Source organism: Podarcis liolepis (genome assembly GCF_965112155.1).
Source record: "Podarcis liolepis genome assembly, chromosome: 6".
In the NCBI taxonomy this organism is placed as follows: Eukaryota; Metazoa; Chordata; class Lepidosauria; order Squamata; family Lacertidae; genus Podarcis; species Podarcis liolepis.
In genome coordinates, this window is record NC_139559.1 from 57,780,715 (window position 1) to 57,796,765 (window position 16,051).

General features: G+C 43.5%; 1 protein-coding gene across 2 annotated transcripts in view; it reads left to right on the forward strand.

The window, feature by feature from the left end:
* ACOT11 (acyl-CoA thioesterase 11) overlaps nucleotides 1–16,051 on the forward strand; it is a 63,663-nt gene that overhangs the window by 31,051 nt on the left and 16,561 nt on the right. The window contains exons 3-7 of one of the 2 annotated variants that reach the window (XM_083510102.1): nucleotides 2,375–2,444; nucleotides 7,056–7,106; nucleotides 10,218–10,278; nucleotides 12,758–12,859; nucleotides 14,747–14,909. In XM_083510102.1, coding sequence (XP_083366228.1) covers nucleotides 2,375–2,444; nucleotides 7,056–7,106; nucleotides 10,218–10,278; nucleotides 12,758–12,859; nucleotides 14,747–14,909 — 447 coding nt within the window. The remainder of the gene's footprint in view (nucleotides 1–2,374; nucleotides 2,445–7,055; nucleotides 7,107–10,217; nucleotides 10,279–12,757; nucleotides 12,860–14,746; nucleotides 14,910–16,051) is intronic. The other variant, XM_083510103.1, reaches the window with a different exon arrangement.

Here is a 16,051-nt window from a genome sequence, read left to right on the forward strand (position 1 = left end):
GTGCACACATGTATGGAGAACAACTGAAGTGGCAAACAAAACAAAACATGAATGAGCAGTCGGTTAGTGTAGTTTTGAATTGTAAATTAAACTGGGCTGGCAGCTGGAGGCTTTCTTTGGCACCAAGAAGAAGATCCCCATTGACAGTTCAAAGGCAAGACAGAAGGGCATGGAGGGCTGTGACAAGAGGGTTCATGGGGTGCAATGGTGGTAGTGGGGAGCATGTCCCACCAGTGTCCCACAAGCTTCATCTCAAAGCTTCCCTATCATAAAACTAGTGGCTGATCAGCAGATCAAGAGTGTAACTGCACAAGCAGAGAATCCCCCCCCCCCCCCAGGGAAAGGCCACCAGGCCAAAAGTGCTGGTGGAGAAAAGCCATATATCTCAAAGCAAGCTAGGGGGAAACCACCCCCAACCAAACCAGAGCAGCCATGCCCACTGTTATTAGTCCTTATTATAGAATGCAGCTTATTTGTTTTTCCCTCTGGGCATGTTGCCTTTAGAACCTTTAACTACATTGTAGAAGCACTACTAAGGAACTTCATAAAGGAGCTTGCATTTTGAAAGCAGATGAATCTGAGGGGCTTAATCCACTTTAAATGTGCCCAGGTCAAGCTGTTGTAATGATCAGAGGTTTGGGAAAGACTTAATGCACTCTAGTCCTGCACACTGACAGGCAGGATTGCTCACCTGCCAGACGTCCACAGAGGAATCTGCACAATCCATAAGAACAGCCCCATTGGATCAGAACCTAGGCCTATGCCATACAGCAACCTGCTTTCGCACAGTAGCCTGATAAACACTACTTATACTACTGACACTTCCAGGACATACAGGCAAATGCCCCTTCTTCCTTGTATATACTTTGCTCGGCACTGGGCATTAAAAGGTAGACTGCCTCTCACCTGGGAGGTTCCATTTAGCTGTCATAGCTAATAGCTTCCAATATGTTCTCTCAATTTGTTCAATCTTTCTAAAGCAATCTAAGGGCTCATTCACACTTTCTTTCGTGCCATGTTTCTGAGCACAGGTCTGAGCTTTAAAGCTCCGTGTCCAAATGTTGTTGTTTTCTCCTGGCGCTTTCCCCAGAAAAACCCTCCTTTTACTGCTGCATCAGAGCAAATGGTTCAGAAGTGGGTGTCCCTAGGTAGACACCTTTAGAGAGGCGACTTATGCAAACACTTCTATTGGGTTCTCTTTAGCACTGTAGCTGGTACTTGCTTAGATGGAGAGCGTTGTGTGTAGAAACCTCTAATTTCTGTGTGAGTGAATTTTGGAATGTAGTCTGTCATACAAAGGTAAGTATTCCACCCATTGTCCCACCCACTTTGGCTCTGCTCTCCCCCCCTTGAATGTACTATGGAATGTTGCTCTCGGTCAACAGAAGATTTCCTACCCCTACCTTAACTCCACAAATTAAAATTTGACCTTGCTAATTAAATTGGCACTCACCGTTAATCAAGTAAACCTTTAATTGATTAAATCTGTCAATTAAAACTGAATACAACTTACGGGCTTTTTAGCGCCAATACTTCAACTGACCTGAACTTCCGATGCAAAGAAAAACTATTGAGAAGGGTATATTGCTGTTTATGGAGCTGCTTGCACAGTGGAAAGATACCTTCTTAAATTAAAATGAGGCTTGGAAGGTAACAATAATCATACAATTAGAGAGATCACCAATCTTTTTGGGGACCCACCCGCGTGTTCAGAAGTCTTTGGTTTGGGCACCACAAAATGTTCACCTCCCGGAAGAAAAGCTGACAGTGCTCAGAACCACCACCCCTCCACCCTCCCTGCAAGAAGAGGCAAAAACACCTACACGTAGGCCAAAATAAAGCACAAAATAAAAGCATTCCACACCCTCGAAAAAACTTGGCAAAGCTTGCAATAACTTCCCAAGCCAAAAAACATGAGTAAAAAGCCTGAGGTTGGTAGGGGGTATGTTGGGGGCTCTAGATATAGGCAAACCACCATTCTAGAAGAGAAGTGTAGCCTTTTGAATACAATATTTCAGATACCAAAGACCCAGCATCAAATCTTTAGGAGTCAACCTTGCAAAGAGCTGAAAAAACATTTTGAATGCCTATGTTCCAACAGCAGCTTTTTAGGCAATTGGGTGATCACCTGCCTGGGATTCCCCCCCCCCCCCCAATTCTGCATGTGGGGATAATTGTGAGAGTGCTTCTTAACATAGCAGGCGCATGTGCTGGACTCTGCAGTTTTATGCGTCCTACCATGGTGCCGGTTTTGTTCCTGCAACCAAGGCTTCTTGTTTCCATTCTAAGCCTGCAACTGTAATTACTGTGAACAGAAAGAGCCCTGTTTGCTGCAATGATGTACATAACCAATGTGGTTTGTTTGCCTTTTCAGCCGAGAGGCATGCTGGCTGCCCCTGCGTCACAGCTTCAGTGGATGATATCTATTTTGAGCACACAATTAGGTAACTGCCTCACTTCCTTGCCTCATTGCAGTTTAACTGGATTTTTAACTGGATTTTTTAAAATGTGCCTTTAGCAAATGCAGAAGTAGTAGAAATATGTGCCATGTTAATTAGCCCTTTTGAGCCTGGGTAACTTCTCTGGGTTGTTCCCCTCCCCCCTCTCCTTTCCTTTTACTGGGACAGCCAATGAAAAATATTAGGTTGAAAAATCAATGGTTTCTCCTTTTCCATTAAGATGGGGTGTTCCAGCTCTGCTGTTTCAGTGCAGCATTGCAAAACAGGCCTCACCTTTGGCGTGTGCCCTTAACAAAGAATGCAGTGCAGATGTGGAGGGTCTGGGAAATTTTGATTCCCTTGTTATAGCATCCCTATTCATGTGTTATGCCTGCAAATAAAATAGCACATTTGGGGAAGACAGGGGGACAAGCATGTTCCCTCCAACCCCTGTTTGTCCCATCTCCCTCCAACTCAGGGAAGAGTGGCCTCTGAAGTGGGGAGTCCCCTGCACTTTAGGGGTCTCCCTATGCATTTTAGAATCCTGTTTTTCTAGGGTTTCCTAAGGTGTTCAGGGAGTCTCCAGGACTACATTGACTATTTGGAGGGTGATGAGGCCGGGGGTGTAGCACTAGCACCCATGTCCCCGTTGTCCCCCTACATACTTACTCTAGCTCCCTTCAGGTATTATATTTAAGAGTAACATTACACACAAGTTGACATCCCAGATAGAAGGTTTAATTGGAGCAGTCTCGGGACCTGTTTTGAATTCGGTTCTGTTTTAAGGTCGGTTCTGTTCCAAGAATGAAGAGAGTATTTGGAGCATTTGCAGGAAGCTGCCTTCCCTACTGACCACAGCCCACCCGACACATCTGGCGTTTGGGGAGGACGTTTGGGGGATTATAGGATTACGACTTCTCAGAGGGCTTGAGCCTCTGCACCTCTCTGATTTAGAAAACGAGCCGGTGCCAAAATGTGCAGCTGCATCATCTTACACAGTGATATGTGCGTCAGCTGCAAGAACATATTTGTTCTTCTGTTAACCAGCTTTATTTATTTCAATTCCTGTTAAATATACCAGGTCAACGTATTTGTCTCTCTAGCCCTGTATGATGTCCCTTGACTGGCAATGGCTCTCCAGTGCACCAAGCAGAGGCCTTTCCTGAGGTCGTCTCAACTGGAGATGCCAGGGATGATCTGCATGAAAAGCATGCTCTCTGCCACTGAGTGATGACCCCTCTCCATCTTCTTCTAGAGGAAGGTCACAAAACAAACTCCTTCAGGGCACAGGAATGTGCCTTGTACTGAATGAGGACGATCTGCCTATCAAGCTCAGTATTGCCTTCACGGACTGGCAGCAACTCTCCAGGGTTTCAGATGGGTCTTTCCCAATGGGGGACTTTTGATGATGGGCTGTTATTAGGCGACAGAGCAACTGCCTTACGTGCAGAAGGCATATGGTTAAATCCCAGGCAACTCCTGGTAGTGCTGGGAATTTAATTAAATTAATTAATTAACAGGATTTATATCCTGCTTGATCACCCATTGGTTCTAGGTGGTTTACACAGAATGTCCCCCGTCTGAAACCCTGGAGAGCCACTGCCACTCAGTGTAGACCAGGGTTCTCCAAACTTAGGTATCCAGCTGGTTTTTTTTTTTTTGGACTACAACTCCCATCATCCCTAGCTAGCAGGACCAGTGGTCAGAGATGATGGGAACTGTAGTCCAAAAGCAGCTGGGGTAGACAATACTGTGCTAGAACAGATGGACAGTCTGACCTGGTATAAGGCAGCTTCCTAGGCCTGCGTTGAGATGCCAGGGATTGAACCTGGGACATTCTGCATGCGAAGCAGGCACCCTACCATTGACCAACGGTCCTCCCCCGTGGTGCTTATATTTAAACTTAAAGCCTTGAAGCGAATTTTCTAAAACAGAACATTCACGCTGAATTTTTATTATCCTGGCGTTCGTATTTGAATATATTCATGTGTTACACAAATGGCATGAAATCATTATGGTAAGCGCAAGCTCTGTGGCATACCTGTCTGTGTTAAAAATTAATAAAGCACCTTTTAGGCAGCGGTGAGAGATTAAGTGGGCTTCTTTTTCAGAGGGCAGGTATGTAAAAACCTAGGTTCTTTTTTCTAGCTTACGGGGTGGGTGGGTGGTCGTGTCCTTCTTTTGGGAAAGCTGTCGGAAGAATGGGTGAATTTGGAGTTTTGCCTTTTTTTGGTAATACTTTAAGCTTTTATATTCCACCTGAGTACCCATCATCTTGATTCTTTTAGATGTGTGGATTTACTAACAATCTGCATGACTCTCAATATGGCTTCAGATCAGGAATGGGGAACCTGGAACCTTTAGTCCTTCAGATGTTGTTGGACTTCAACTCCCATCAGCCCCAGCCAGTGTGGCCAATGGTCTGGAGCAGAAGGGAGTTGTAGTCCAAGAGCCTCCGGAGGAGCATCGGTTCTCTATTCCTGCCACAGATTATTATGTCCCATTTACTACCGCCTGGATACCCTCTCTCAGCCAAAGTTTGTATGCTTGGGAAAGGGCATGTCTCCTCCTTGACAGCCTTGTCAGTGGTAGCTAGCTGTGAGCCTCTGGTACTTCCTTGTCATTTACACAGACAAACAATGTACCCTGGCCACTTCCAGCAAATGCCGCCTAGCCTTTCCTGTGGTTGTAGGTCTGTCTGTGGGCTCTGGAGCTTGCCAGAACGTGGCTTTCATATAGCTTTTAGGGCAGGTTTCCCCAAACTTTGGTCTCCAGCTCTTTTTGCACCACAGCTCCCATCATCCCTAGCTAGCAGGATCAATAGTCAGGGATGATGGGAATTGTAGTCCAAAGACAACTGGAGACCTAAGTTTGGGAAACTCTGTTTTAGGGGAACCCAGGTGCCCTGTCAGCCTTTACAAATTTCTAGAGAAGCTATGCTTTGGAGATCCTTTATTTATCTCAGATATTTCTACTCTGCCACTTCAGGCCCAAAGGATCTCTGAGTGGTTTACAAATGAAACGGTAAAAATACAAGTCGCAGTAAAAGTGCAGCAGAGCAGCAATAGTTAAACAAGGAAACTTTTTTTTAAAGAACCCCATGGCATATAAAAAGGTCTCTACTTGGCACTGAATGGACATCAGATTTGGTGCCAGGAGAGGTTCTCTGAAATGAAGAGGGCATTCCAGAGTTGGAGCTGAAATGCTACTACCTCCAGCCACCACTTCCCTCTCCTTCCAAGGGGGAGAACCCAGAGATGGGCCTCTGTGGATGCTCTTAATGTTTGGACAGGTCCATGAAGGAACAGGCAGTCATGGACCCAAACAGATCATGGTTTTAAAAGGTTAATACTAGCATAGTGGTTTGGGATTAGAAAGGGACAAGGAGCCAGTCCCTTTTTTTAAAAAAAGGGCATTCTATCTGCCTAGTCAGTCCTCTAACTGCTCTGGGTTGAACCAAGAGAAGTTTCCTGTCTTCAAGGCCAGCCCCATATAGCAAAAATTACAGTAGTCCAAATGGGATATTACTAAAGTGTTGGTAATTATGACCAGGCTATCTCTGTCAAGGAGAGGCTGCAGCTAGTGTTGCAGCTGCAGCTGCAGCTGCAGGCAGGTGTTTCAAGACATGGAAGCCTGGATCAAAGAGCACCCCAAACCTTGAAAAGATTGTCAAAGGGAGATGTTTCTGAGCCAAAGTGCATGGCTGCATATGCTGTGGAAGACAGTAAGTTATGTTTTGTGAGTGCTCTATTAAGTGATAATGACCATGGTTAGAGTGTACTATATATAAAACACTGGAACTTCTAAACAGTACTTTAGTACTTGAGCAGTGGTAGAACTCGTATCCATGCTTATTACGCTCCAGGGAAGCAAATAAAGACAAATCAAAGGTGCAAGACTTCCCGTAAGCCACATATTCCCAGATCAACGCCAGCATGCAAACAACATACGCAGATTGGAAATAAGCAGAGAAATATGAGCCAGGATTGTCCTCACACCTGAGAGCAGCTTGAATGGTGCTAAAAATGAGGGCTAAATTAAGACCAGTAGCCCACTAACTTGGGTTGGGTTCTTGGGTACAAGCAAGGTGTGTCTATGCAAGAACTCTTGGATCAGTGTTTTGTCTCAGGATCAGAAGCCCAATAATGTTCACTTTAAAAACATGGGGGGAGGGAGCAAGAATCAGCACAGGTTATTCAGCACCTTTTAATCGACACAACAGACTTGTAAGGTGGGCTAGATGGAGACTAGACCAAGGCTAATGAATTGTGGGGTTTGGACTCTGATCTGGGTTCATGTCAGACACTGTCCAGTAGACTGAACTTTCCCCTTCTGATATGAATAGAAAATATGGGCAGTGCCTGCTGGCCTTTTGTCTGTCCACGTTTAAGCCTGTCCTTCTCCCTGTTCTCCCAAAGCTGCAAAGCATCTATAAGAATGTTCCAGTGCCACTCAGTTATGTTGACCTGGTGGTTTGGACAATTAAGGTCCTGTAATGAAACACACCCCTTAGGTCCCACAGAGTTTATGCAAATGTATATTTTATATTGCGAGAGGCAACTTCTTTCTTTTTCAGCTCCACTTTGCTTTGTTTCCCTCCTTATCCTTTTGTATTAGACAGCTGCATGTAAAGTCTCCTTGGTGCCTATGTGGGAAGGACGAAGCCTGGTATGAGCCTTTGCAGTACAAATGTTTACAGCAATAGACTAGATTGCTGATCTCCTAACCCACTGATGTCCTGAGATACTGGTGTTAATTAACCTAACTGACACGGTATTCAGAATGCACCTACTAGCCTGCTTTTCCCGTGCACAGAGACGGTTCTCAAAAAGTGTAATATTCACTTTTTGCAGCTTGCAGATGTTCTTTCCATCTTTCCAGCTCTAAAACAAACTGTAACTCTTCACAGGGTGCACATGGGACTATAAAATTGTTGTGTGAAAAATGAAGGGATGCTTTGTCCATCTGCTGTTCTGGCTTCTAGAAAAGATGCAGTTGCCAGATGAAGGGCTCGTTTTATGGGAGCAATTTAATTTTCTTCATAGTACTCTATGAGTGGATGGAAAGGGAGTAGGTTGTGTTTTGTGGGACGAAGGAGGGACTTCAGCCCCTAATAGCTCTTTACTTCTATGTCCCAAATCCAGATCAGGAGTATTAAAGGGGAAGAGTGAGTAGTGTCGGAGCCTGTTAGTTACCAGAATGAAGAAAGATTTTCAAAAAGGCAGGGATTCAAACTGTTATGTATTAACTGCAATTAGACCCCTAAGTGCAAAGTAGGAGTTCAAAAAAGCTTCATCTGACCAAATCATCCGGAAAATCTGAAATCCACACAACTCTCTGGGAGTTGTGCTTCAGATGAGCAATGTTTTCTACTTAATGTCATATGAATGCATTTCCTGAATGTCAACTGACGGCAAATGTAACCCAGTCCTGCAGTGTCATCCAGAGATATTAGCAATACTCTGGTCATGCACAGGGACTCTAAAAATAGCTTCCCCCAACTATTATTTTTTTTCATTATGTATTTTCTTTATACATTATGCAAACCATTGTTTTAAACACACACATACATACATCTACATGTGCTAATTTTTTTGGTAGAAGCTATACCCCAAAGCATTGCTGAAATCCTTTCTGCATTTTCCTGGGTTTTGCGGTATAAGTCCTACAATGGGACTTTATTATTTCTGCAGAAGCATGCATCGGATTTTGCTTCATGAGAGAAGTCATGCTATACCAGGTGGGGCAAAATTCTTTCTTTAGTCCATCATTCAGATCAGACATCATTTTATAATTCACACAAGAATCAATATGCACGCATAGCATTTAGTAAAACTGAGCCAGTGCATGTTTTTTGGCTACCTCTGGGGTTTGCAGTTCAGAATGTGGTTACCTTCAGATGCTGTTGGACTACATCACCCATCAACCCTAGCCAGCATGGCCAGTAGCTAAGGATGATGGGAGCTGTAGTCCAGAAACATTGGTTGCCTCTGGCATAGCCTGTCAAAGAGCTGAATAGTTTTGTTGCTTTCACTTTTCTGGCTTAGTTTCTTTACTGTTCTTTCCAGTTCAGAATAGTCAACAAACTACCAACAACTCTAAGAAGAAGGAAGTTGATCCTCTCTAAATCTTCTGTGGTTTTTTTTTTAAAATGTGCTTTGAAGCAAACTGTTTTGGAATAACATTAGTAAATTGTTCACTCCCTGATTTAAGTAACACATCCCTTTGAAATGGGGCAAAATCTTCAATATTCTGACAGAGACATTTAATTTAGTTCTTGATCTTACTTGCGTGCCTTTTGCATGTCAAATGCCTTTATTGCAAAATAATTACTTGTCTGCATATAATTTCTGAGAGTTTAGTCAATGAAAGGAAGGGTTTGTGTGAAAGAAACTAGGTTAGTGGGTGAATCTTTGCTTGGGATCTGTGTTTATTGTAATAGTATACCTTTTGGGTGTTTTAAGGCCAGTATGAAGGCAGTTCCCTTTTGAAATCCATTGTTTCCACGTGTGTGTGTGTGTGTGTGTGTGTGTGTGTGTACGTGTACACCCCCACCCACCCCTGTACCCTGAGACAACTTCCATTTCAGAATATAGCACTTAAACTGTGAGAGTTACTCTCCAGCTAATGGCATGTGATTCTAAATATTATTAATTCAGTTTTTACCCCGCTGTTTGATACTACTTGAAAAACATCACTTTGAGTTTCATCAACAATTGCACTGGTTGGCAGTAATAGGATGTGTCCTTAAAGAGGCTGTCTCTACTCATAAGGTGCTTCCAGACGGGGGCTCAGTTTTCTAAATGGGTCAGTGGAATATTGTAAGTGGGTTGTCTGCAGCAGATTTAAATGGGAGAAATTGTGGGCTGGGTTTTTAATGTCAGTGATATTGGCGGAAATGTGCATGCACGAGGAGCACAAATTCCACAAGGAACAGTTGTCTGGAAGCACCCCTAGACAAAACACCACGTGGGAGCACTTGAGCCTGGCTTCGTGCCAAGCAGATTCACTTGGCTTGTATAGCACGAGGGTGGTGGTGGCATCCTTCACTATCCATATGCTTAACGAACTCCTACATCTCATATCTGGGCTGATCTGAAGGAGAAGCTTAAGGAAAGTCCTGTGTTGAAATGAAGTGTTTAAATCAGGCTGTGACCATCCTGCCTAACCTTTCCCCTGTCAATTCTGTTCTCACCATTGGGGGATTTTATTTTATTTTTTACTGAGAAACTGAAAGGGGAGAGAGACTTGCCATTGCGCTTGAGAGCTTATATTAAAGCCGAGCATCTCTGAACCCAGGCAGATAACTTTTTGAGGGATGACACATCCCGCTTCCTTTATAGAGAGGTAGATATGATTTAAATGTGTGTTTAGCCATGGGTGAAATCTTATCTATGTGCCCTTTTCTGATGAACCAGAAAACTACACGAGGCCTGGGCCTGCAAAGTCTTCCACTTGGGACCTGGTGGGGAGGGGGAAAAATAATTTCCATCCCATAAATCTCTAGGCCTATCCAGTGCTTCCTCTCAGCCGTTCCATGAACTGTCCGGGTGACCTAACTTACAGGCCTCAGGAATTAATCTGACTGTGTTGCTTCTAGACACCCGGTGGGAGTGATTTGAGCAGAAAGCTATCTTAACAAATGGACCATGACAGCAGTATTGTCGAGCAGGGCCCACCAGTCAGGTAGAACTCCTGCATATCAGAACCACAGGATGCTTTCTACCAATTGCATTTTAATGTTTCTCATCTTATTTATCTTTTCTCCCCTATCCCTAGTGTTGGGCAGGTTGTCAACATCAAAGCAAAAGTGAACCGAGCATTTAACTCTAGCATGGAGGTTTGTATGCTTCAATGTTCTATCTTGGAGGACTTACTTTTGTTGCCCAATAAGCAGCGAAGGTTGCAATCCTAACCCCACTTACCTGGGAGCAAGCTCTGCTGCATTCAGTGGGACTTACTTCTGAGAAGGCTAGGATCTCAGCCCTATAGTAGCCAGTACCATGCACTCAAATTTTGTTCTCCATAAAGATAATGCAAACATGCAGTTATTGAGTTAATTTGAATTGAAGATGAGTTGCTGGGATATATATATATATATACACACACACACACAGTCATACCTTGGATCTTGAACGACAAGTCGAACGTTTTGGCTCCCGAATTCCGTGATTGTTCCAGTTTGCAAACATTCTTTGGACCCTGAACATCCGTTGCGACTTCCGTGGCTTCCAATTGGTTGCAGGAGCTTCCTGCAGCCAATCAGAAGCTGCGCCTTGGTTTCTGAACCATTTTGGAAGTCGAAAGGACTTCCGGTGCAGATTCCGTTCGACTTCCAAAATACCACTGTACCAATATATCTCATTAAAAGTTGTTATCTGTTTTTCTAAGTTATTTAATATATCAAAGGATGGTCACAACCACTTGTAGAGGATGAGGATAGGTGGTGGAGGGTAAATGAAAATGTGCAAGCTTTGTTATGTGAATACTAAACATTGTTTTCTTTGTCAAGCTTGAAATATTTTTGGCAAAATAAGGGGTTCGATAGTTTAAAGGAAAACAGGGAGGGCAAGCAATGAGGAGTCCTATAGGAATAATGCATGACACAGAAATAACATTCAACTATTTGGAGTGAATGCTACATAAGGGAAAGGCTGTTTTCTGTGTCTTCCTGTAGAAATAAATCTTGGTTTCAGGTTTATTTTCAGCTTCCTATACCCTGTCAATGGGTTGAAATTCACTATAGTGCAGTGGATAGGTGGCTTGCATGGCAGCCCATTTCATTTCATTTTTTTAAACATACCGCACATATCTGGCAAAAATCAAATCAAATTCAGGGCACTTACATGATCTATAAAGCAATAACCATAAAAACAATTGCAAAACCAATACTGTATGAAACAAAAGCAATATGAACCACATGAGAAAATTTAAAAAGCGCATATAGGCTCAGAGCAGCAGCTAATAAAACCACAAGCAGGGACAATACCAGCCACAATGAGGACTTAAATGATACAATTTAACCACCACCAAAAACTTGAGTGAACAGAACAGACTCCAACAGGTGCTTAATAAAAGACTGCAAATACGGTGCCAGGTAGATGTCTCTTAGGAGGGAGTTGCAGAATGAGGTACAATAGCAGAAGCAGCTCTGTCTCTGGTTATGGCTCACTACTCATGGTGGGAGCTTCTAGAAAAGGGTCTCCAAAGACTATCTCAGCTTTTCGGCAGGTTCATGTGAATCTGCACCAGTCCGTGCAGAGGAACATCCTCCATGTCAAGCAACGTGTAGAGTAAAATGGGAGTTTTGCAGGAGAGGACAAAATCCACTTGCTAGGCACAATGATCATGCTACAGCTGAAGTACTATTTTACTTGTGAGTTGCTGAGCTTTTGAAGCATATTGGCAAGATTTGTGTGCCAGAATGGTGTCACATTCCTGTAGCAAAGCCTTGTATTTCTTGGCTATTTTTCCATGTACATGTGAATCCTGGAATATATCCTCAGAACCAGTTATTGTTATATGTTAATATTATGTTAAATACTCTATTGAATAATAATATTAACATACATGAATTCGTAAGGTTCCCCTCCCCCCCCAAATGTAATATTTCTGAAGGGAAGTAGAGCTGTCACTGTTTCTGTGCAATTGGTCCAGTGTGGTATCCTGATTGTGATACTATTTCCAAGTCATCAAATTGTCCTTCATAATCATAAGGGCTAGAAACTTGGATTTTAAGTAAAAATGAAAACTTAAAAGCAGCTATTCCTGGAAGCTATATAGAGACCACATTTTGCAGGGCACAGAATATGTATGGCCCTGGTTTGTGGAATATTCATTTCTCCCATCAATTGTAAAAGCTTTTCTGTAATTCACAGAACAAGAATCTATCCAGGCGAAACCCAAACAGCACCCTGATTCCCATAACTTGGCTTCTGTTGCTGGAAAAGGGAAGAATGTTATCCAGGGGATGTCTGGTTTTCATTTTTCTGCCCCAGGGAACAAACTTCTGTGATTCATTTGCTTAGGAGAGCAGCAGTACATAGAATGCAATAATCACACCGCCTGTTCACCTTTAAATATTCAGAAGTATGACTTGCCAAACCAGAGCTAAGAACTAGAACAACACAGAGAGCTATTATGCAGTGCAACTCCTTCAGGTGCTACAAAGCATTCTTTTGAAATATTATCCAGTTGTTTCAGATGTTCCTTTTTCTGAATGGAAATAGTTGAGGGTTTTTTCTAAATGCAACTAAACTCTTAATTCAGTACCTCACCTTCGTTTTATTTTCCTCCTCCCCTCTGGTGATTGTTTCTAGGTTGGTGTACAGGTCAGCTATGAAGACCTGTGCAATGGGGAGCAGTGGAATGTCTGCAAGGCCTATGCAACTTTTGTGGCACAAGGCAAGCCGTCTGCTAAGGTAGGCAAAGAGACTTAAAATCTTTAGTTTAGGCATTTGGGGAAAAATACCACTGCTGCTCCATCCCTTCAACTCCCTTTGCCCCTTGAGATTTGCTTTATAGAGACTACCCTGTGCATTTAGAGAATGTATAAAGACTCTTGTTGATTGCTTTAGCTATGTTATCATGGTCCTTAACAACTATTTATAAAAATTGTGTGTGTGTGTGTGTGTGTTTATACAGTATGTTGCTGGTGCAGCTCTGCTGAGGTCTAATTTGTAATGTTGAGACTAGGAGAAAAATAAAGATATTTTAATTCAATCATAACTTATTAGCTGGTCTAGAGTTCTGCAATACAGTGGTACCTCTGGTTGCGAACAGGATCCATTTGGGGGCCCCGTTCACAACATGAGCAGAACACAATCCGCGTCTGTGCGGATCGCAAGTCACCGCTTCTGCATTTGCACGTGCCGTCATTCTGAGTGTCTGCGCATGCGCGATCGGCGAAACCCGGAAGTAACCCGTTCCGTTACTTCCGGGTCGCCGTGGGACGCAACCTGAAAAGACGTAACCTGAACCAAACATAACGAGGTATGACTGTACACAAATGGGATAGCATTTCGTGGTTTTAAATACAAATTGGGACACACAGATATAAATACAGATTGCTTTCATGGTGACTTGTACTCCTCCTTCCGGCAACTCCTGCAGCCAAGCTGGTGCCAAACACATTGCTCTGCTTTCCTTTGGACCACATCAGTGAGGCCAAGGGGAGGTTCTTGTCCTCTGGGCAGCCCAGGACCTCCATACATACTGCCCAGGCTTGCACCCTGGAGAGGTAACTTTGGTGCTACTAACGCAGTAGCTTGACTTCACCCTTGGAGGCACACTCCATTGCCAACAACGATGACGTGATTGACTTTGTGGCATACAGAACTTTGGCTGATTGTGCAGTGGATGAAAGTTATATGAAGGCTGCAGTTTTCTGCACACTTGCAAGAATTGAACGTGCTGGACTTATGCGAAAGCACGCCCAATCTGGGGCTGGAAACCTCAGGCCCCTCTATTTGAACTTTGGGACTCTCCTCAGACTGCACACCTCACTGAATCTGCCCCGCATTCTCCTTGAGTGCTTTTGCCTGGTCAGAATGTGGATAATGCCTCTTGCTTGCCTGTATCGATTAAAATAGAAAGCTTGTTGCACGCCTGTAATGTAGCCTACTGTACAAAGGTGTTTGAAAAACAAGGCCATGGTGCCATTTGTTGTGAACTGCAAGGTCTTCCTTGACATGTGCACACACACCCGCCAAAGTGAACAACACATTTATTGTTTTACGCTAGAACTATGCAAACTACAGAGAATATCAAAATAGGTAAAATGTGGTTTGGTAATGCTTTGGGCAATCACGGGTATGTCCTGAACTTTTTCGTTCAGCAAGTTTCCAGAGCTAGTAGAACTCCCTCCAAAGTGATTTGTGTATTGCCCCATCTCTACAGGCTTTTAAATGGGCCAATGAAAAACTCACTTGTTCCAGTTCCCCTTTCCTTAAAAGGATTTAGAGTGCTGCTTTCCCAGAAACTGTTTAAAGGTTGTTTTATTTAATTATAATGGTGTGATGGTGGCCTGTGAATTGTTTTCGAGTGACTGTTGTTGTAAATTGGGGCTGTCATTGACATACTGTATTAAATATTATTTTATGGTGGTTTTATGTCAACAGCGTTGTGAGGTCTGTGCCCGAAGAGGCAGCTGAAAAATACTTCCTTAGCTTCTAGATTTAAAATAAATGGAAGGTCATTGCTGAACTACTTTCTCAGAATGCGGAAAATCTCAGGTCAGGATGCTTAACACCGGCAAAGGCTCTCTACTGAAAGGTACATTTTATGCTGTTTTTCCATAATACACTTAGATCAAGTTAAAGCCCCTGGTTCCTCAAACTGAAGAGGAGAAGATTGAGTACAGCGTTGCAGCTGAACGCCGCCGCATGCGACTGGCCCACACAGAGACCATCAAAGACCTTGTTACTAACAGCCCTGTCCAGTCCGGAACAGAAATCCCCAGGCTCCTTTCAGGTACTTTTTGCTGATGGGCAGCACTTGTCTAGTACATCAATCCTGCCACAGGGTTGGAAACAACAAAGTGTGCTCACAAGCAGGAAAAGGGAACCACCAGCAACTGAACATTGAGAGTTAAAGCTAGCCCTGTATCTGAAGAGCGTGACACTACCTATAATTGTGGGGTGGCCACCACAGAATATAGAAGCAGATGTTTATGTAGTAGATGGATTCCTCACACTTTGTCAGGCAGCATTGTCTCTGGCAGTCACCTGGTGCATGAAGCAGTATGTATCTTTGACCACATGTTTGCATAGCCAGCTACAGCTTCCTACCAGATAGATATACATGGATGTATTTCTTTTTCAAATTACAGTGATGTGCATTGGGGTTTCCCACAGCGATATTTATGTAAGGTATTCTCACGCATAGAAGAAGATGATTGGGTTTTGCTAAAGATGTAATCTTCAGCTGCAGTCAGCCTTGCTTTCTGTGTTGTCCTTGCATTTAGAGCAGCAGCTGTATTTCCTAGCGGATAGGGATACTTGGAGGTTTTGCCAGAAGATATCCTCATGGGTGGCATAGTGGAAGAAGCTACTGCCAGCATATTGCTGGCCTGTTGTTAAATCCCTAAGGGGTCACAATTGCTGCAGAGAAGGTGCTAAGCTGTCTGTGCCATGCTGTTTAAGGAGGCACAACAGTGGTGCCAGTGGTTGTCAGTTAGGGGCTTCACCTTTTGTAGACCTTACCTTAATCATCACTACCTTTTAAAAAAAAGTCACTAAACCCCTAACAAAGAAATAAGCACTTTGAATTACTACAGATGGAACCTAATGGAACAGGAGTGAAGTATAAAGCTTGGGCGTGGACAGAAGTAGAGATGAGAATGAGCCCTGGTTTGTTGCCTAGAGAAGAAGAAATTGGCAAGCTTGACACCATGCACCTTTTGAAAGAGATGGTGTAGAGCAGGCAATGGGGCTCATGGGTCCTTGATTTTATTTACTGGTTGCATTTATATCCCACCTTTTTCTCCAGGGAGCTCAAGTGGCTCTCCCTCATCCCAATTAATCCCTACAACAACCCTGTGAATTAGGTTAGGCAGAGATGCAGTGAGCTTCATGGCCAAATGGGGATTTGAACCCTGGTCTCCCAGTTTCTAA